The following is a 23,137-nucleotide window of genomic DNA, read 5'->3' as shown; positions in this document are numbered from 1 at the left end:
GGGGAGGAAAGGCGGTGCAGCTCACGGGTTTTACCAGCCACTGGACAGGCTGTTGGTGGTTAAGGCACAGGCAGACATTTATTTTGCCATCAGTGCAACAGTGAGTGTAACAGTATTAACTTGTCCTACAAAAGCAGATGCCTCCCCGAAAAGCCCAGCAGTGATAGGTCTCAAAAAAGATGAGGCAGCAATTTTTCTAAGTTTTGCTTCTCTTAACATATTTACAGCTCCTGCAGGATGAAGTCAGTGAGCAATCCTTAAAAATATGGCCATTTTAAAACACAAAGCACCCTCCTACTGTTTCTGAGAAGTGTCAATTCTTATAGATACAGCAGAAACATACCTAAGGGAACAGCAACTTGATTATTTTCCATACTGATACTAGAGAAAATTCATGAAAGCTATTAAATCTCAGGGAACCTAATTCTCATCGTAGAGGTAAGATACGGACAGAAACTGCTTTTGGAGTCCAAAATTTACTTCTGCTAATAGCAATTGCTAATATTTGCAGGATATTATGATAGGTGTTAGGAAGTTAATATATAATTGACACAAGTATTTATACTGAGATCAAAAATTCATCCCACATTGAAGTATTCCAGCAGTAGCAACCAGCTCAGAGGGAGAATCATCTGTAACCTTGATCTGAACCGCAGAAGCCTGATGTAGATGAAGTATATTGTACTATCAACATTCACCTCATGAATTATGGTCAGCCTTCTGTTCTACAAGGAAATGTGACCATAGCACGTGGCCACAACACAGTAATGCCTTTTAAGTAGTTTATCGCCCCATACACAGAGCATCCAAAACACACAGGCTTCCTATTAAAAAATGGTTCATTGCTTACCAGCTCAGAGAATTCATTATTGCCCAGATCAAGTCTTTCCAGCTGAGTCAGTTTGTGCATTGACCTGTAACAGATTAGGAGATATCCAAGATGAAATTTTTACTTGCAAAATGTCAGTCAAATTTTGTTTAGACAAAAAAAACGCTCAAATGATACTGTTACTGCAAAAAGAAGAAAGAAATCAGACTGATGCTGATGCAAATGAGAACAATACACCCCATCTTTAAGACATGAGCTGAAGTTCTTGAACTAAAAGGCCAGCAACAATTACGTTAGTAATCTTGGTATAATTTTGCATAGTTCCTCAAGGAAAAGGACCTATGTTATAAGCATTTGAAAGTAATGTAAATTGTGACATTTTTGATACAGATGTATAAACTTGTTGTCAACTTCTTTATAAACCACTAACAGTGTTTTGGCTCTTCATAGCAAAAGTACAAAGAATGGTTGCCACCTCCTTAAAACTGTGCCTAACTACAGTCACAAAGCAAAAGCACTTTCGCATCAATAATCAGCCTGCTAAACGAGTTAAGCTTAGATGAAGCTTGTGTTGAGTACTTGTGTTGGTTTAACAGCATACACTGAGCTGATGGGGTCCCCTCCTTTCTGACTTGCAGTATGGGGGACCTGAAACATGGCTTCCGTTTCAGCAGTAAGTAAACAAACTGTCACACCCCTAAGCAGTGGTGTTTAGTGACACTTGCTGTCTTCCAGTAGCTTATGAAAACTCTATCATTGTAAGTAGATACACAACAGAATACAGATTTGTAATTAAATGACCAATCTGAGATTCAACCCTTGGATCTGCTGCAAAGCACATCTAGGCAAGTGTTCCTCCCTCTGTGCAGTTCATGGCACAGGAGCGTGGCGGGGAGACGGTGTGATCCACGACACCGCGTGTGGATGGCAGCAAGGCGTCCTGCTTTGCTGGTGGGCATCTCCCTGAGAGCCCCTTTTCGGGCAGCAGCTTCCCTGAGGGCAAGAAAGGCTTCACAGAGCCTCTGTTGCAAAAGACTGTGTACAAATGACAGCAAAATCGATGAAAGCAGCTTATCCTTCTTCACAGCATTATAAAAGAAAGTCAAGTAAGAACATATAAGAAAGTGAACCAAAAGTCAGTATCAACTATGCTTTATGCAGTAAAGGGCTTTAAATGAGGAATAATCTCCATTTACATCTGTGACTAATCATTATGTAACTGCAAAAAAAGCTGCTTGGGCTCAAGAGATTGAAACAGTGAAATAAGAGGAGAAGTGAGAAATTACTAAAAATTACGTAATTAAATTCTTCATTTACTGAAGTTAATGGGAGAAGTCTCCCAGCTTTATCTCTGTGCTGGGAGAAAAACTGGTTATCTCAAGTATAGCTTAAATTGACAAAGGCACAGATCACAGCATATGTGGACTGACTGTTAAAAGCATTTAAAATCTATTGATTTTGAAAATAGGCAAACTTTTTAAAAATACAGAGAGTTTTAAAAACCATACTTAGAACATAGGACAGCAGAAGCACTGACTCAAAGAAGTAATCCCAAAGCGGCAAAGCTCTTTTCAAAATGAGAGGAAAATTGCTGAGCAGCTTGGGAACACGAGTTGAAGGACTGAGCATGCTAGAAGGATGGCAGGACTGTGACTTCCTTAGCTGGAAGCGATGTTCTGCAGTTGTACAACTTTGCTCATATTGGAAAAAAACAACTTTTTCCTAAAGCCAATTTACTACACGATACTACATGAGACGTGTACTATTTGCTACTTCAAGCCCTTCCAAAATGTTAGAATTTCATATCTGTATGAAATTAAGATTAGGAAGTTGTATTCAGAATTACTACGACACTGGAGAATAAGAAAGATTTCATCATTTGAATATATCAATCTTGATTTTTTATAATGGTTGACATTAAAAAGTTAGTAAATTATTTCAAATAGCACATTCACCCTTATTTTATATTTTAAAAGGTTATTAAATTTAAACCAAATGGCTTTATGAATATTCCACAAAGATTTCCTGATTTTTAAAAAAACTCTTAATTATTATGTTTATATTCTGCCAGGCCTTTCAATGAAAATTCTGCCCTAAACAAGGCATTTTAGATAGTAAATCTTCCAGGGACCTAAGCGCTACTGCTATGCAAGTGGTGTAACGTGCCAGAGAGTGAGCCTGGATGCTGGCCCTCCGCCATCCCCACTGCTGTCCAAACGTGAAATGGTTCCTCACACGGTTTTGGCTCCTACCGGTTAGCTCTACCCCAAGCAATTCCTGGGCAGATCTGGGAGACTGCCTGAGCTAGGGCCCCTTCCAAAAGGCAACGTGGCTACCCTGTTCTGGATCAAGTCCAAGTTTAATACATTAATTACTGCCTTTGTTTCCATGAACAAAATTGGAACAGGGTATTACCTCTACTGATGATTTTCTTTTTAAGGCCTGGTAGACCAGCATGCTCTAAACACCATATTGGATTTTGGTGGTGGTAAAAAAAGAGCATAAAAATAATTAAGCGATTTAGCATTAACGGCAACAGTCGGTTCATAGACCGCCTAATGAAATCAGAGTTGATCCTAATCCAAAAATTAGCACAATCTTAACTGATGTGTTCTAAAATACCAACCATTTTCTCTCTGCAATTTCTATCAGCAGTAAAATGATTATCAAAGATGCTATGGCTAAAAAACATAGACCTCTTTTAGCATTTAAATTATGGAAAAATGTGGTTGTTATGGGGCTGGATAGAGAACACCGCTGCGTATTTATTACAAGCAAGTTTTAGTTTTCTAAGTAAGAAAAAAAATTCACAGAAAGGTAACTGCCATTCTTCACTAGTAGAGTGAAGCATTTTTTGCTAGACATATGTTAGCAAAATCAAAAAACATGTAGATAAACAAATATTCTGTTATATAGTTCATTATATACATGAAGTTACATACTTCATTAGATTTTTAAAATTAAACAGACACTTTGACTGGCCTACTATATTTCTTCACCATTCAGCATAACTTCAAAGAATGAATCTTACGGTCATAAATTAAGATCAGGCATCAGATGTGCTTCTGTACTTTACAGAAATTAATGTTCTGTACAGAGATGTTTTTAAAATATATCTAGGCCTCTTAGGCAAATAGCTCACCGCTGAACCAAATGAATAATTCATTCTGATAGAACCTGCTGTCTTTCATATTTAGGCTGTTATCTTTCATCTAATATAATCTGCAGTACTTTCAAACACAGAAAATTTAAGCTAGATAATGTAATAAATATCAATGCATTTACACAACAATTTTGGGAAGTGCAATGCCAAGTGCTAAGTCCTTTGAAACTGATATTGCTAATACTGTGAAACTACTGGTAATACAACTGCAGGACATATTCCTGTATTATTGATTTCTTCAGTGCCTTCTGTGTTACTGTATGTCTGTTTTAACCTTTACGGCTTTCTAAAATGTTCTTCTAAGTGTTCATCTTTCTACTTGTTCATTATTGTTCTTTTTTTGTCCAGCCTTACACAATCTCAGTTTCCTAACAAGTCTTTGAATCCTAGCACGTATGTTATTTCTGCTGATCATTTGGTGTTTTGGAAATAGCCAGACAAAGTCACAGTTTATTTAAGAATCATTTAATCTTTCTACGCTGATAGTCACCCTAACACAGATTAATTAATGATAACTTTTCTTTTTAACACTTTCTGATAGTTCACCTATTTCATACTCACTCAAGTTCAGTGTTGCACATGGTTTCTTTGTATTTTTCTTTTTCCTGTCCCCCAACTATTCCACATCTCTTTTCCAACATATTTTCCAACGTATTTGATCATTGTTCACAAATATCTTTGAGACAGGAAAGCAACAGATACTTTTTGCTAAAATGACAGATACTCATTGCTAAAAAGAGTGGCAGTTGCCCACACAGCTCCAAAAGGGTTAGCACCTAAATTAAAATTAAATCAAAAAGTAAAAGCAAATTTCTGACAAGGCACAAAACAAGATGTTGTAGTTTAAGTCTAGAGTATGGAGGAGTTAAATCTGACACTGTTCCAAAACAGTATTTCTCAATATAGCTATGATCAGTCGAGATTGAGCACACAGAATCTTAAAACAGAAATGGACTTCCTATATATTCTACACAGAGCCCCATTTTAGTAATATAAATCTTGATTCATGCTCCCCAACGCCCAACTTGCTCCTTACTGCATTTTGGGTCTTATAGTATTCATTAATTTCAGTTATTATTGCTATAAAACCAGAAGAAATATTGAAAATATTTTGTCTCTTAATAGTAAGTCCTTAGTATGCAAGAGTACCTGGAAGGCTGAGAGCCATTCAAGCAATAAGCATTGCACCAGCACAACAGATGAGGACACTGAAGAAAGATAATGAAGTCACCTGGACAAAGTGAATGTTTCACACTCTCCCCAAAAGGAGTCCATTTTCTATCACAATCTCCATTAAAATAATAGTGAAAGATGTTTTTAACTCCTCTGGTGCTCTAACTGCACTGTACTTCTCCTGGGAAATGTCTTGCAAAAGGTGACTCTTACACATCCAGACAAAAGCTAAGTTTATTAAACAAAGCTGCAACACAGTCAGGTCAGCTCATTTACACCTCCTTTCTCAGTAAATAACACATACACCCCTGAGAATGTTTACATTTGGTCTAACTTACTCCTTCTAAAACTTTCACCACTGTGTCTTAACTGATTTGTTATTAATCTAGTTGAGACTTCTGACATTTAGATACAAGTTGTAAATACTGCATACAAATTTTTAAATTAATTGAAGTCAATGGAGTAAGTAATTACGTTTGTAATTGCAAACTTGATAACTATGGACACTCTTATTACCGTACAGAATCTCATTAACTTTATGAGAATTCTCTACACTAATGTGTGCGCTCCCTGCCAGTAAGCGTTTCCAAGACTGGACTCAGAGGTTCCTAAAGATGATTACACTGAGCCACAATTTACCAGTTGCTGTTTTGGAAATCAAAGTATTTTTGCTTAAAACAAATCAGTTGGGTGCCTTTTAAGACTAGCCGCTCGTTAAATAGCCAGGTAGTGCACACACTCTCAGCCTGAATGATTAAGCTGTGAAAAGCATTTAAACATTACCGAATTTCCCATAACAAATCCTGATGGCAGGTTTCACTCCTTAGTACCACACAAAGGTTTTAGACCACAGGGAACACATTTCAGCACATGAGCACTGCGAGTTTATAGTTCTTTACACTTGCAGGTGTTACAAGTTTCTCAGTTATAATATGAACTGTGTGCACACAAGCATTACGTAGTACAATGCCTTCACAAGCAAAAAAACAGGAAACGTGACACACATTTTTAATAGATTGTGCAAAGTTTTCTTTTTACATATACCATCACTATTTGTACATATACGGAATTATGTATTTTGAAATGTGAAACTCTGAAACTCTCTGAAGATTAAATGAATGGTAATCTAAGTTACAATGCGGTTGGTAAACACCTGTGTATTTCATACTGTATTCTACCTTTGAACAAAACTTTTACTTTAAAAAGTTTGGTGTGTACTACTGTAAATTCATCATAAAAGGCAACTTTTAAACATTGCGTAATTTCTAAAGGCAGTTAGAGACATAGTTTCAGAAACTACAACATTTATACGGGGGCAGATTAATTTCAGTTAGCTGGTACTATATCAAAAGATAAAGCAGACTGCTAAATGTCCCCAACAGAATATAAGATGTTTCATTAGCTTGTGATATTTTTATCTCTTTCATGTAATTACTTGTATTTTTCTTACGAAAGGATTCATTGTATTTTTTATGGGGGGGTCATTTTATAAAGGTGGAACAGGAAAGGTGCAATTATGAGTAATGCTCAGTTAAATATTCATTGCTTAAATGATGTAATGTAATATAATTAATGTGCTAATAAAACTTACAGGCAAAATTTTCACATAAATCTTTATCCATATAGCGTTTGGATCTACTCTTCCATTCACAAGTAACTGCAGGAGTTACATGGAGAAGATCTGATTCTTGGCTACTGAAGTGGACCTCACGGTAGGTTCAGAGTAAGGTCAATCTTTTTTTAAAATTATTTTTAAAAACAATAATGGAACATGGCTCTCAAAAAACTACAAATTCATGAAAACCAGCATAGAGAGAAGCTTAGAGAGGTTACTGAATACTTGGTGAAAAATTAACATTGCTCACAATAGTTTTAAAACAGTCACATTATACAATTCAGCTGTATTAATTGTAATCACATATATTGCCTAATACAACTTTCTCATGTTCTTGGATGGTTTTTTTCCCTGCCTTATTTAGAAGATACTTATCTACGCATTGTAAACACTTCAGATAACCAGGAAACTGCCTTGCATTTACAGTTTCTGGCAAACCAAATGAGTCAACTGCCATAAATTGTTTCAATGAAATCACAGTATTCTCATCAAAATCCTCGTCATCTTTCTGACAGATAGGAGATGGTGATTACATGAAGATTTATTCAAAACTTCAATCACAAACTTCTAATCACATCTGAGTTACTCCTGCATATGAAGAACTGTGTTCATAAATAACAAAAGTATTTCTAATAGGTGAACATTCGTAAGTAAAAAGCAATTGTGTCAGAGACACAACTAGATTTATACAATGACAAATACAATGAAAGAGGCAATATAATACTGCTATACAATTGATACTTCTTGTATGTTATACTTCTACAGAGATAGGTCTGAGAAAGCTGTAACGGTTACATACTCTATTTCCTTGTGCAACAACATACAGGACTGTATTTTCATTTGCGTTCATGAAAAAAATACCATTATTTTCTGAAGGAATAAAAAGCAAATAAAGGCAAGTATGTTGCCATTACTGGACTATCTACTGTACTAATTTCAAACAGTATTTTCTCACACTTTTGTTGTACATGTTACCTTTATTTCAAAGTTGTTAAAATGTCACATTCAGGAGTCTCTTCCAGTTTTAGTATTTTAAACTATGCAACGTAACTTTAAATTCATTAACGAATCAGTTTGGAAGACACATTTTAAAATTAATACTTAATAGTTTACCTGTTGCAAGTAGTTAGATCTTAACCAGAGCTAAAGCATTACATACAACAATCAGAAAGAACTATTTAATTATACATCACTTAATGGATTACAAAGAAAACTCATTCTTAGTTTTCAGTGAATCTCAAGACAATTTATATCATTTCTAGAATATAAAACATGTACGGTGTAAAGCAAAGGACCAAAAGTATAAATTAATCTGTCATAAAGTATTGAATCTGTATGTTACCTAATCTATATGTAGGCTTCAAAATAACAGAGTATGTTTAAAAACTCATTTTGAGGATGCAAAATATTGTTACACATGGACTGAAACACAGAACAGAGAAAATATCTACAATAATGCACATGGTATCTATAATAATGTCTATTTCATCTTTAACTATCAAAAATAACGTCCATTTCCACTTTTAATTATATTGGAGAACTTAAGAATTTTACAATCTGCAATATTAATCCACAAATCAGAGAATATAGCAGAGACCATGGCATGATGCCTAAAGCAACTAAGTCTCTGAAGACTGAATAGCTCCAGCAGCTGTCAGTCAGTCATGGCAGTGCTCTTTGTTACTTTTATGTGGTCTCATCATTAACACAAAGAGAAGTCAGGAGCAGACAACCCACAAGGCATACTGTTGCCCTGCCTGCACGGCTATCAGAAATACTGCCGTGCAAAACGTGGTACACAACGTTATGTGGGCTAAGCGTATGGGAAAACCACCCAACGTGGTCATCTGGGTTAAACATTCTGGACTAAGAGGCAGCCTCCATCAGCCTTTGCATACCAGAATTGTTTGGTTTCATAACACAGTTTGGGAAAACTACCTCAACACAGTCTATTCGTGCTGATGCTCCTGATGCTGCCATTTCTTGTGCCCGAAAATCTGCTGACTCCACCTCCTCTGCTGTTCGAGCCACTGTACACTCTCAGGCGATGGGCAAGGGCACTCTCCATCTTCAAATGCTAAGATGAGAAAAATCAATTTCAATGCCAAAAGATGGAACTGCTGGTGCAGAAGGTGTCTAAACACAACCAATGCATCTATGGCACTGAAGACTTGTGAGACTTTACCTAATTCTGTATCAAGGGCCTAAAATAAAAAGGACCAAAAAGACAAAATCCTACATACAGAAACTGGAAATAAGCTCTTTCATGATTCAGTCATAACAAAAACACACAGCTACCCGATTTCAGGAAAAATGTTTTTGTGCAAAAGTTAAGGATTTTAAAAACACACTACTGACTTAAAATACTGCCTTCCATACAGGATCCTAAATTCCCATCAGTTTCGTTTATGGTGGAAATGGATCAGATCTGTAAAATTAAACCTTTTGTTCAGGACCCAGTTATGGATCCCTCTGCAACTGGAAAGGTTTGCTCAACTGATTGTAGAAAGGTGAAATATTCACAGTTTTGACTCTTGTTCACACACAAATCTCTTTCCTAACACAGCTCTCAAATCGTCGGGGAAAGGCATTATAAATTTCAGTTCAGATCCACTTCTGCTTAACTGATTACATAAATAAACAGAACACAGAAGAAATCTCATTAGCCAGTGCAAAGCTCCCGGCAATACCAAGACTTTATGAATAAATGTTTTATCCTTTTTTTTTTTCCCCTAGAACTCCTTTTTTCTTTTTATTTTGCATCTGCTTTCTGAATTCCTCTTCCTACTTCCTGATAACTGGTTTTCATGCTTAAAAAGAAGGTTAATGTATGTTTCCACTTTCTGGACTAGATTACACAAAAGTCAGCCTTACCTGGTACACAAATTTTCTTATGATATGCCCTATGGCACATAATGAGATATCCTTTGTAGATCACGCTTTGTGGGTTCTTGCTCACCACACTTTGGGAACATGCTGCGTTTTGGAGCAGCAGCTGCTCTGTCAGAATAGTCTGAACAGGACTTACTTGCAGAGTAAGCAACTATCACCGACTGCTCTGTAACAGCAGGCAGACGGGCCAGGACGGGTCAGTGGTGTGACTACAAGGAAAAGATACACATGGTACTTCTATACAGTATCTCAAAACTGCTTTCCTGAATGTTAGAGCCAAATTATCCCTAATGTATACATTTGCAGCATAACCCTGAAATGTCCCGTTTTGCTTACGAATCACTACTTGAAGGATTCTTTGATATAGAAAACCAAAAATTACCACTAAATATTTGGTATTTTCTACTTCATGCTGTTTATCTCAGAAAAGTCTGGAGGAATGCTATCCAGAACATAGAAGAAAATATGTCCCCAGATGCAGGATTAAATTCCCTCAACTATCATCCCCTTTCCAGAAAGTAATGGGTGTTTCTTAACCTCATATCTATCTTTAAATGCTGATTTCAATGGACAACTTGAGCATATGAAATTCACGTTTTCAAAATTTCAAAATATATAATTTCAAATTTCCAATTTCAAAGTGTATCTCATAAAAAACATTCGAAATACAAGTTAACAGCAAACAGCTATTCTGTCAGTGAATTTCAGAATTAAAATTGCTTGAGGGTTTTTAATATTGAGGGATATTAATATTGCTTTGACATATTAGAGTCACAGGGTAGTTATACCCTAACAGTCACTAAACCTTGAGTCAAATTCACATCTAGCAAACTATATGTAGGTCTGATGAGATCAATGACTTTGCTATAAGATATCTGCATTTGGATGAAGAAACGCAATATATTGGTAACACAGGTGACCTAATGACAATAAAAGTTGCTCCATGTTCTGGGACAAATACACCTTTAGAGCAATTATGAACCCATGACCCACTGCAGTCCTCTCAACTCAAAACCACTGAAACTGAGCAAGACTGACTGTATCACTCACTGCCACAAAGGTCAACTCACTGCTTTTGCTTAAAACATTCAGTATTTGGTAAATAATGTATTTAAGAAGTTGTGTTTTGTTTACAGTGTAATAATACAGTGGAAAGTAAAGAACTGATTTATAAACACTGCAGTGCTATCAACTTGAACATATTATTAAATTAATATAAAATGACTAGTACTTGGGATCTGGGTCTCCACCATCCTGAAGAAAGAGGAGAAGCAGGCTCTAGGCTTCCCACTACTAAAAGTTGGCTAAAAATAACCTATGTTTCATCAGGATATACAATATAGTCTTCAAATCTCTACAGAATTCAGCACATGCTTTGTATTCTTATGTACTAGTTTTGCATGGAATGAATGAACATAAATTAAAGAGTGAATAGTTTTAGCCTGCAAGACTGAAAATGCAGTTTTGGCCCTGTTTTCCCATTTACTTTGACAGAGAGCAGGAAGAAGACCTAACTTAAGATGCTGAACAATTAACAGCGATGCACCAAGTTCAAAGGGTGTTAATGGATATCTGATGACTAAAAGTTAACAGAAACAGTTAACCCAAAAAACAAAAGAATTTTACTCTCGACACAGGTTTCTTTCTTACTAGTCCTTTTGATTCCTATTTCTACTGAAATATGGCCAACAGTGTGAACACATACAAAACCCAGGATTTCTAAAGAGAAAACCAGAGAAATAAAATGGGTATGGGCTAGAAAAAGACACGGATTTTGAGATGTCATGACTCAGTAACCTTCTACATATTAATTGAGGAAGAAGGATGGAAGTAGTCAGAGATGGCAAGAAGCACCTCAGAAAAGGAAAATGCAGAAGGACAACCCCTGTTGTCGTGCGTGAAATATATTTCTAAAGAGAAAACCAGAGAAATAAAATGGGTATGGGCTAGAAAAAGACACGGATTTTGAGATGTCATGACTCAGTAACCTTCTACATATTAATTGAGGAAGAAGCACCTCAGAAAAGGAAAACGCAGAAGGACAACCCCTGTTGTCGTGCGTGAAATATCTGTATATTGTTATAGTTATGGCCCCTCACAAGAATGGTTGATTTCTTCATAGGTGCTCTCCAGTAGTTTTAACTGTAGAAGTATGGTATATAAGATCTGGAAGATCTCTATTGACCAGTTCTCCAAGCAGTTACTTTACCACACTGTTAATAATGTGTTTGACTGCAGTGGCCATTTGCCAACTGGGCTAGAGAGAACATCACCAGCAAACGAAGCCGTGCTGGTAACACACTGCACTCTGGGGAATGGGTGCCAAAGGGGAGGCCAGTGTAAGGCTTCTATCTAAGGGACATAGCTTTAAGAGGAAGCAAACAAAGCTACTGCGAGCCATAACACAATCCTGTTCAGTTATTAGAGAACTGTAAAGGGCAGGCAGAGAGATGATAGTCCATTACGAAGTATGGCAAATATGGGCAAGATTTGTTTCATAATTCAATGACAGGAAGCAAGCTGCAACACAGAGCTTGTCAGCTTTAACAGCAGCAGTCCACTGGAGACACTGAAATGGGAGAAGCATGGAAAAGCCGTATGTGCTAGAAAGATGGCACAAATACTGCGTGTAACTGGTGAATGTAATCTACAAATGTATTTCAATAGGAAATATAATTATTGAGAGTTCATAAAAGAACTCACCGACCAACTACAGGAAAATGTAATTGTGATAAAGAACTAATGACCATTGTAATCTATTCAGACATATGTATTTTGTAGTTTTTCAAAAGTAATCGTCAATCACATTTTCTATGTGTTGGAATATAAGCAAGTTTTGCATGATTATTTTTCTTTTCCTGATTACATAAATAAAATGCCTTGCAGTAGAGTGAATTTTTCAAGGCTCGAGGGAAATGGGAGCATGAGGTGACCTTTTGCACAACACAGAGCTGACCACAGGTTACACGTTGTCTGCTTGCTGGCCTTTAGGGAACTTCTGATGCCCTGCAAGAACACAGGTCACAGGATATCCCTTCCCTCTCATGTGGAGGGACAGATGGACAATGTTGAAGTTCACAGCTCACAGCATCTGCAGGTACATTTCCTACACCTTGATATGGCTAGGTATGGCAACAACTAGAAATGTCATTCTACGTATGTTTAGCTCAGAACCATCCATCCTTACTCCAACAACCTATTAAGTGACAGAAACACACTGTCCCAGAGCATCAGGTTGAGCCACAACTCAAAGATAGCACAGGAGAGGGACATACAGTGCAGTGCATATAGACACTTGGAGGAGGTATGTGTTACCTGCAAGTCAACACTGCACCAGTACTGCAGCTAAGAAACATGAGCTTCTAGTAGTCTCGTATTCCAGCTGGGAAAAAGAAAAGGTCTCCGATGGTCATGGCAAGTAAAAACCCCATCCTGTTCTCAATGCAATCCAACAGTCATCTTCTCTCTATTTAATTCCTCTTGCAGTTTGAATTGTATGCAGGCGTTTTTACGCTGTAGATTTTTTTTTTTTAATCAAGTAAAATTAAAAGGATACTGACTTAAGGTTTTCTGAGTATAATGAACAATTTCCTTGCATACCATAAAATAACCATACCTGAGAAAGCAGAGCACAGAGTCTAAGCGTAACCAAATTACATCTCATTAATAACAGAGTGAACTCTGTGTGTGTTTAGCTCCCAGTTGTTCTGGGAGGAGCTCGGGGTTCTGGTATAATTGAGAACAAAATGAGTGTAAGGTGAGCTAGGGTGATTCTCTACAGTTATAAATGTTCTCTCCTCCCACCACTTTGTGCTATGAAGTCTTTATCTGAAATTTAACGCTACTAATCAGATATAAACTCTTCTGAAAAAAGAAATAACTTTTGCATCTGTTAAATGAAAGTTTTAAAGAAGCAAATAAGTGATAAACAAATACAAAAAAATTTGGTGTCTGAAACAGGCCTACATACAAGGCTTTAATTTCTGTTCTATCTTTCCTTTGCCCATTTGACACATTAAAATTCTACAGCATGAACATCACCAGGTAAGAACCACTAATTACAGTTTAACTAATATCAGGATTAGCCCAGATGGCAGAAGCAGTACTGGTGCATGGTCAATGCGGTACAAGAAGTTCTAGCTATATCTTCTCCCAGAGTGTCCTTTATAGGAGATATGGCAAAAAAAAAGCCACTACTGCCTTCAGACAAGAATAATTAATGCAATTTTTCAGACCACTTTGACACACTCTATATGTTGGAAAAGCATTCTTAGAAAAAGAAAACAGTATAATACATTTTTCTGCATCTTCTCGGAGCAGCAAATATATTTAGTTTAAAATAGCCTAAAGGGAAGATACATAGCAGTAGTTCCTTATTAAAATATTGGCAATATTTTAATAATGTAGTGCCAAAGTAGTAAGTCTTCTGGAATATGATTTATTAAACTCAGCCAGAGTTACTATTTGAAGAAAACAGGTCATCATGAATGATGAAAATATTTGTAATCTTAAAGTGTGGGCAACAGTTTACAGCTTTATAATAAACTAGGAAGAAAGTGGAACAGCATTTCAAAAAATAGGAGTCTAAAGCTAAGCTTTTAAACCTATATTTAGGTGCCTCTGGACAGATTCTCAGCTGATATAAACTGTCTGTTCCACTGACTTCAACACACTTAAGACAACCTGTGATTTTTGCAAATCTACTTCCTAAAACAGGATTTTGGAAGTGATAAGGATGTTAGGAATATAAATGTTATTCACTCAAGGGGACTAATGTTCTTAAGTCACAAGAATGCTTTTTACAACTCCATTTTCAGGTTAATGGAAATACTAATCGTCACTTTTTTTCAGCAAATTTCACATCTGAAAAAAGGTAACGGATTGTGACATTTTTGATGTCTGAATATCCTTCTGAATCTTTATTGGCTCATTCTTGCTGAGATGAAACTAAAGAAACAAGCAAAGCCATATCTGCAGTCTTTTAGCACTGCAAAAACTGAGAAATGTTTATACTTGTCTTAAAAATTCAAAGCAAAGTGGTATTGAAATAGGGAACATGAATAAAATAACTTTACCTGACAGTGTTTCAACCAATATTTTTATAAATCATCAAGATGATTCTAGTGATATATGCCCTTTTTTATACTAAAATGATTATTTAAGAGGAATGTCAGTGTTCAATACACATACCGTATCTATATAAGAAGTGATTAATCTGTATTATTCTGCTTACTTTCTCAATTTGGAATAAAGTCTTAGCTACAGAAGGACATAAGAGTTGTAACACTCTACAGGTTTAGATACACCCAGTTCACAAACTTAACTTCTGCAAAACATCTACTATTATTTTATATGTATTCTGCCCAAGAAGAACCTAGTCTACTTCACCTTATATTGTTTTAAAAACAAATGACTATGTGCTCTTTATACAGTTTTTATGATGCTGCTTAGAAACCTTGATCCTTTGAGTCTCCTTATACACTATTTTTAAGAAATCACCAGCATACATAAGAGTTACAAGTAATTTCAACAAATACGTATTTACGATCACTACAATAGGAAGAGGACAACTTCTACCACTCTGCCTTGTTTCCATCTGGTTTGTTTGCTAGACATTTTGTAGTTGTGGATAACTGTCACATTAATCTGGTGCAGATCTACATGGTAGCTTGGTATTGCAATTAATTAAAAGCTTTGCATTCTCAGTGCAGCTTTTAGTATTTCAGTTTATTTTTTAGGTCTGAGAATTATGGCATTGCTAAGTGATTGGCCAGAGAATAAAAGGAATAACATGACCCATGACTCATGAATTTTTTATTTAATTGGCTTGTAAAATATAATTAATTAATTAATTATCGGAAGGGGAGGAACATGTATACTCCCCATCAACACTTATAGTGCTTCTACTTTCTGTGGTTCTAGCTCTAAATTTAGGGGGAAAGAAAGAAAAGAAAAGAAAAGAAAGTATGTCATAGAAAAATGTCAATTTTCCATATATGTGTCTTTACAGAAAAAAAATAAACGTACACTTGGAATCCAAAGGAAGAAAAAATTCAATTTTGTGAAATTCCATAACAGTAAATTCTTCTGGGTGAAAAATGGGATTCTCTTGCCCCCCTTAAGTTTTTTTTTACAATATATATTTAATTGTGAACCCACAATGGATACTTTCATTATGTATGCACAAAAAGATCATTTTCACACCTTTACTTGTTAAGCAGAAGGAAACACTTAATAGATGGCATCCTTGTTTTCATTTCTCTTTGAAGTATTTTTCATGGAAAACTTTAGGTGAGACTGACCTTCTGTGCTTTTGAATTATTGGAAGAAAACTTCTCCATTGCCCTTTATCAAGGAAGATATTCAAGCTCATTGATAGTAAAATATTATACAAAAATAGGACAGTTTATTTTTCATAGCATTTTTGAGAACCACTCTTTTGTGGAACTAGAATGCACAGAAGTACTGTTCTAATGTAAACAGTGACAGGTAAAACCCAGCGATTCATTACAACTTGAGACATTTGCAGAAAAAAGCAAAACAGATTACCAACTTTACATTACATTGCCTACAACAGGTAAGTCTAAACAAAGATTTTTCAAGCAGAGTCTGAATTTTGACAGCAAACATCTTATTAACAGCAATTCTCAGACTGTGTGGCTAAAACATATTGCCTGTATTTTCACATAGTTTTATTTCATTACAATCAAAGCCTAAAAACATGCAATCAAGAATAAAAAACATGGGTTTACATTTTAAGACTGAAAACATATCAATATAAAATGGCTAATTTTAACACAAGCAAAAAAACCCCCCAACCCTATCATCATCATCATATCCATGAAGTCCTTTTATTCCTGACTCAAACCAGAAATAAAATTACAGGTATGTAATGTTTTAGCAATGCTGGAAGACTGCACTCAAACAATTGCAAACCGAGGGGACAGAGATAGCTGGAAAATATTTCAGAAATGTACTGATTTAAACCAACAAAGAACAATAGAACAACGCATGCAAACATCTTCAAAGGAACATCAAAGTGCTGATCAACACAAAGAATCTTACAATGTAATTATATCATCTGTGATAAAAACTTACCATTTCTGGTTGATTTCAGCCAGTTTACTTAATAATCACCAAAATTTGCCTTACAGAGAGCAAATTTGATGTTGCAATGCACCAACAAGTTCAAACTGTCAGGACCGCAACATGTGCCATCTAAGTTTAATCTTTCCACAATTTTTCTGGTGAAAACTAGAAGTTAGTGACAGGAGGAGGTCAGACTGGCCAGCCAGGGCAGACTGCATGTGCATCCCAGCGCATCCTGCCTCTCAGGACACCCGCAGCCAGCTCCTCAGGCAGCTGTGGGACAGGGACCAGCCCAGGCGCTTCCGCCACCTCCTACCTCCACTAGCCTGCACTGAAGAGACCCAGCCCCAAGCCAAAAGTGCTGCTTTTGCCTTTCAGCACAATGTAGAGTGATGTCTTTCAATCTTGAAAGGGAGAGAGAAGGTACTGATGACTCTGATATTTTGGAAACTTCTCACTCCTACCGCTTGTGGCCAGCTTATCCTTATTTCTTACTCTGCTAAGCACACACAACTCTGTTCCTCATCCAAGCAGAAGATACAGATCTCTTCCAAGTTGCCTACCTTAACTGTGTGCGTAGAGACAAATACTAACATAGCTCCTCTCAACTTCTGTTTTCTTAGATTAAGTAACACATTATTTTTAGGACCCTTCCACATAATACACTCTGCATTCATTATTTTTCCTATCAGATCAGGACCTTCTTTAGCTCTTCCTCATCCTTGTTCCATTTTGAGCTTTTCCAAATGAGGTCTCCCTCATTTTTTTATACAATATCACAAACTCTTCTTTGTCTCTAGTGAAAATACTTTAACAAAGAACATTTGGCATTGTCATAGCTCTATTAGATTGCTGACTCATAGACATTTTACATCCTACTAATACACTGATGTCTTTTTTTCCAATGTGATTTCTGATTGAAGAGCTCCTAATTTATAACATAAACTCCTATTAGTCCCTTGGTACACAACCTTGCACACTGTACTATTAAATTTCACCCGGTTTTTACTTGCTCTTGTCTTCAGAACTACACAGTTCTTCCAATTTTAGAGGCTGTACTTGAGAACTTGATCTACAATTCTTATTCTTCACAAAGCAAATCAATTCTGAGCAATAGCTGAAGACCAAGAGAAATCTTGGTTTTCTCTAAGAGTAGCTGCTTTGGTAACGTCTCCATTGTACATTATTTCCTAACAGCACGGTATTGCAGAAAAACAATAGCTGTAATACCTACTGTCAAATAAACCAAAGATGACACGAGAAGCCACAGCTTCAGCTGGGAAACAGTGAGTCAGCAGGATGAGTACAACAAATACAAGTATTTTCTCATCAGTTACCTACAGTTTCTCAGACACTAGTGACTCACCATTTACAAATGCAGTTTCTATAATTTTTCAATTTTACGAATCTCTACTGAAAGAAACCCCACAAAACCCTGAAAAGGGGTTTCCTCAGCCCAAACAGCTCTAAGGGCAAAGATCAGACTAACTACTTTAATTTACTCAGAGATTTTTGAAAAAATACAGGCAGGTTGCTTGGCTGCTTGGTGCAAGCAACAGCATGGGTATGTTTTCCAAGTTCTTTCCTGAGATACGAAATATTCTTGATTGCTCTCAGGAATTCAATAGGATGTTATTATCCCAAATTATTCCATTTAAGAGTGGCAGGTCTGCTGACATTTGTTGCTATGAAGAGCAATGAATATTTATGACAGAGCCTAATCTCAGAAAATGCAAAATTAAATGCAAATTAATGAGTTTCCATAGAAGTAGTAACCAGACCAGGCTTAAATACAACTGTTAGATAAATTAAAAGCTTTTGTTACATATGCAATGTGCTCAGACCATCCTTTCCCAACTAAGCTGTAAATTTAGCTACTACATTTGTTTGAAGAATTGGTGATTCACTTCAATTACTGTAATAACTCTGCACTGTCCTGACAGAACCACAGATCCTCAGCATGCAAACAAGAAAAGGGATGAACATCAGTGAGGGGAACCATCTCTGAGCTTTGTGTATGTGCCATGGTTCCTAGAACGCTTGGCCAAAAAAATTAGGGAAATTGGTAATTTAGATTTGAGGCTGGTTTAAATTGTGGACTAGCTAGTCTAGGTCAGACTATTTTTAAAGAGCAGAAAGTCAGAATGCGCTTTTCCTAGGGAGGCTCTCTGACACCAGCAGTCACATCACTCAATGGGGTGTTAAGTCCTCGGCAGCCAATATAATCTAAACCTCGTTCCCCCCTCACTTCCTTGTCCCCCTGATACGCTGCACATTCCCTATCTCCTCTGCTAGCACTGACAGTTACCCTACTACCTACTGCTCCTTTTTTGGTTTGTTTTTGCTAGGCTGGTTCCTAGTCTATGAAATGACTGACTATAGATACAGATATAGATATACTGTGTATGTGTATATAGGACATACATGTGTATGTACATGTAAGTGTATACATATACACATATATATTATATATCTATACCCGTCATGTCAGATGTACTAATGTCATCAAGCATTGGAACAGCCTACCCATGGAGGTGGTGGAGTCACCATCACTGGAAATGTTCAAAAAACATGTGGATGTGGCACTTCAGGACATGGTTTAGTGGCCATGGCGGTATTGGGTTGACTGTTGGACTTGATGATCTTAAAGGTCTTTTCCAACCTTAAAGGTTCTGTGGTTCTGTCTGTCTACGTAAACACACCCACCCACAAAATGCATAGTTATATATAGCCTCTACATATCTCTGCTTCCTAAATATGCTGGTGTAATCATGCTATAAGATATTTCAGGCTTTACTGATACCCTCTTCTCTCCTGTGAGGGTTCTTTCATCAACCTGAATATCCTGGTTGCTTTGAACACCAGTGCAATGGCATAGGTCTTTGTTGGGTCTTTATTACTAAAACACAAACCAAGTTATACTCAAATTCCTGTAAAACAGTCAAGATGGAAATGAAAATATGGCCTGCACTAATGTGAACTCTGCCTACTATAACTCTGTCACTTACAAGGGAAAAAAAAAACAACTATGAAAACAGTGCTAGGATTTAACCAGCTGCCCTTTGGTAGAAGGGTAATAACACCACATCCTTTTCAATATTCTGGATTTGCACCCAATTTGAACACAAATGTTTGGTTTTCACTTATTTTGGGAGAATATTGGACTGTATTTGGAAGATCTACTTCCTAACAATACCTTTACTACAACTAAACATTCAGAAAAAGGGCACCAAGCCTCAAACTGCAGTCCGAACTGAAGCAATCAAACCCAAGGGCTGACTGCAGAACACAGCTCCTGCTGCATGATTTAAGGTTGACTCATAATGTAAAAGTTGTTTCCTATAGTGTAGGCAGCACAAACATGACTTCTGTATTTGTATCCACTGTGAACTTTCATTCAAGTAGTTTGAAGTAACTTTCCAGAAACAACTAATGGTTGGAAAAAGTTTACTTTCTATACCAATATATGTTAAGACAAACAGAACTGCCTGAACTCCTGAATGCTACCAAACAGTGGGAAAACATAGTGGTACTTCATATTGTTTACATAAGTCCTCAATGAAAATTATTAAATATCCTGTGCATCAGAGTGGTTGGATTAATCATACAAATTAGAAAGTCTGTGTGAGACCATCCTATGGTTCTTACAGGAGTGTCCAACATTTACAGCCATTCATAAAAGGCAGAGCTATAATGAAGTATAGGCCTTGGAGTTCACTGCCCCAACACAAAAGGTATTTGGTAAATGGCTTCAAAAACATCAACACAGACACTGCTAGTCCAATAATTATTTAACCACTAGGCAAAATAATGCCTCATTGTGCAATTGTACTGGAAATCAGCACTCCAATTTGTATCAGAGGTGAGACAAAGCTACATAAGCTGAAGCTACAATTAAAAGGGTGGGAAACAGCAGAGGGTAACAGCTGTATGAAAGCTGCTTATCTGGACTGAAATGGGAATACAGAGACAATAATGTGAATGCCTGATTCGCCAAGCCAGATGCATACACACACGCGTGCACACACACTCATACACTTCATAACACTTATCAAAAAACTCGTGAACTCCTGGTTCACCATCATGATTTTAAAATAGCCAAATATATTTGGTAATTAGTTACGCTCTCAATAGCAGCCTCCTCCCTGTTATTAAATTTTAGGCCTGTGACAGCTTGAGGAACAAGAAGAATGCAGGCAGAAATGCTAGCTCCTGACAGCAGCCATGCGCTAGGCAGAGGCATTTAGGGGGAGGAGAGGTGCACCCACCACAGCAGCCCCATGCTGCAGCGGGGGAACAGCACAAGCACTTCCACACAGCTGCCACCGCCCTGATCAGCGTGGGTGCCCCCAAGTCAGTGGGAGACAGAAGAGGATCGTTGCACGGGGAGGTCTGCGTGCGAACTCTTGTATTACTGCGAGCTGGTATAGACACAGCACCTCCAGAAACAGGGTGTGTTATTGCATGTCTTCATTAACTGTATGTATGCATACCTATTTGTGTGTATGCATCTATATATGAAGGTATGTAAATATATATGAGTTCTGAGACACAACTGAAATGTGCAACTAACGTAAATGCATTTTTTTCTTAGAAACTTGAGAAAAAACTTTACGTGGGGTTTCTTCTGTTTCACCAAACAAAACAGAGGAAAAGTACAACTGTAATCACAGGTTGTTATAGCACTGAACCCAGAGATGCTGACACATTCACTGACACACCTACACAGATAATACCAAACGACTCACATGGATTATACCGAACAACTGACAAACGCGCAGACCTCGTAATGTTGAGGAAGAGGAAGGAAAGGTGAAGGTGCTCACCGGATGCATCTACCTTCCTGATTGTATGATCAGGACAATTTCTTTTTGGTGCAAGTTTGCCTTGTGCCATCTACACCCATGCACACTTCAGCATGTCACTGGTGGTCTCCCAGCTGTCTCCCATGAAGCCACGGCAGGAGTGGCGCGGTGCTCCTCAGCACTCAGCCTCCCACGTGCGCTTGGCACACGGCGAGGCCACTGACCAGCACGGGCTTCACTGGCATTAAAGACGCTATGTGGGTGCACAGTCCTGGGACTGCAATACGCTATGGCAGACACTCAGCTGGTCTGTCCCGCTCTGCATCTAACGGCGAGTAATGGACCCACACGGGAAAAATCGGTACCCACGTGAGGAGACCTTCAGGAGTAATGTCTGGCCTCTGTGTTTAGTAGCTCCAACCAAAGATCCTGAGTAGCTCTCAGGATGGCTGTGGACAGGTACGAGGAAAACAATCACAGTAAAAAATCCTCCATATCAGCTAAGCAAGCTAAATCGCTGCTGGGAGACAATCAAGACACTTAAAGCAATACAAAATCACCTGTCTTGAGAAAATGCAAAGCCAAAATGGCCAAGAAGAAAATACAGGAGACTTGGAGGACATCCTTTAAAAGGATGAAAACATGTCCAAATAAGGAAAATAGAACAGAATGGTTAACTATAAAAGGCCAGAAAATATCTTCAGAAATATTAGAAAAAAAGGCATGAAAAGTAATGATAAATCTTTCTTCAGGCCCCTCAGGAGCAGGAAGCCTGCCAGAGTCTATGGAAAAGATATAAAAAGAATGCTCAGGAAAAAAGAAGTTCAGAAAAAAATAAATTAATTTTCTGCATTTGTCTTCAGAGTTTGGGCAGGCTCTCATGCTGCAATGCTTCCCCACAGTTAAGAGCTCTGACAACATGCATGTACCTCTCACACAGTGCTTCAGCGCTAGGTGACTGGGAAGTGTGTAACTTATGTCACAGCAATTTTTAAATCATTTCAGGATAAGCCTAGGAAACTACAAACCAGTGACTTTGACAACTGTACCAGACAAATTAACTGAAACTCTTTTAAACAATTCAGGGTTACACAGAGAAATATGACACACTGGGGAAATTCAGCAGTTTTTGTGATGAGTAGGGATGACTCAAAATACTTCTGGAGTCTTTTGAAAGAGTCAAGAGTACAAAAGAGCTGGACAATAAAGTGTACCCTCATTTCCAAGAGTTATGTACAAAGGTTCTTCACTGAAAGTTCTCAACCTAAACAGCTATGTGACCAGAGATGGTCTTCACATGGATAAATAAATGACCAAAGACTGGAAAAAATACCAATTTTAAATGAGTGGGTAGAGCAGGAGGAGCTGCCAATAGCCAGGCTCCAGGCTGGGGCTCATGCTGGTTAGTTTGTTTATAAACGACACAGAGAAGGATGTTAATGAAAAGAGGTTTGCAGTCACCAAGTTACCCGGATCCTGCCATAAGAGTTGATCACTGCCACCAGCAGGACTGAGGGCAAGATGGGTCCTTGATGGGACCTGTGGGACTGTCAGTCTCCTACCACAGCTCG

The 23,137-nt window shown here is 37.5% G+C and overlaps 1 protein-coding gene across 1 annotated transcript in view; it reads right to left on the bottom strand.

Moving 5' to 3' along the window:
- The window catches only part of LRRC7 (leucine rich repeat containing 7), a 101,287-nt gene that overhangs the window by 62,969 nt on the left and 15,181 nt on the right, over positions 1 to 23,137 (bottom strand). Inside the window, exon 6 of the mRNA XM_010286768.1 lies at positions 851 to 914. Within this exon, the coding sequence (XP_010285070.1) occupies positions 851 to 914 (64 nt within the window). The remainder of the gene's footprint in view (positions 1 to 850; positions 915 to 23,137) is intronic.

The sequence above is a fragment of the Phaethon lepturus genome, unplaced genomic scaffold, assembly GCF_000687285.1.
Source record: "Phaethon lepturus isolate BGI_N335 unplaced genomic scaffold, ASM68728v1 scaffold8075, whole genome shotgun sequence".
NCBI classification, from domain to species: domain Eukaryota; kingdom Metazoa; phylum Chordata; class Aves; order Phaethontiformes; family Phaethontidae; genus Phaethon; species Phaethon lepturus.
Note: the sequence above shows the minus strand (reverse complement) of the source record. Positions and strands in the feature narration are given on the sequence as shown.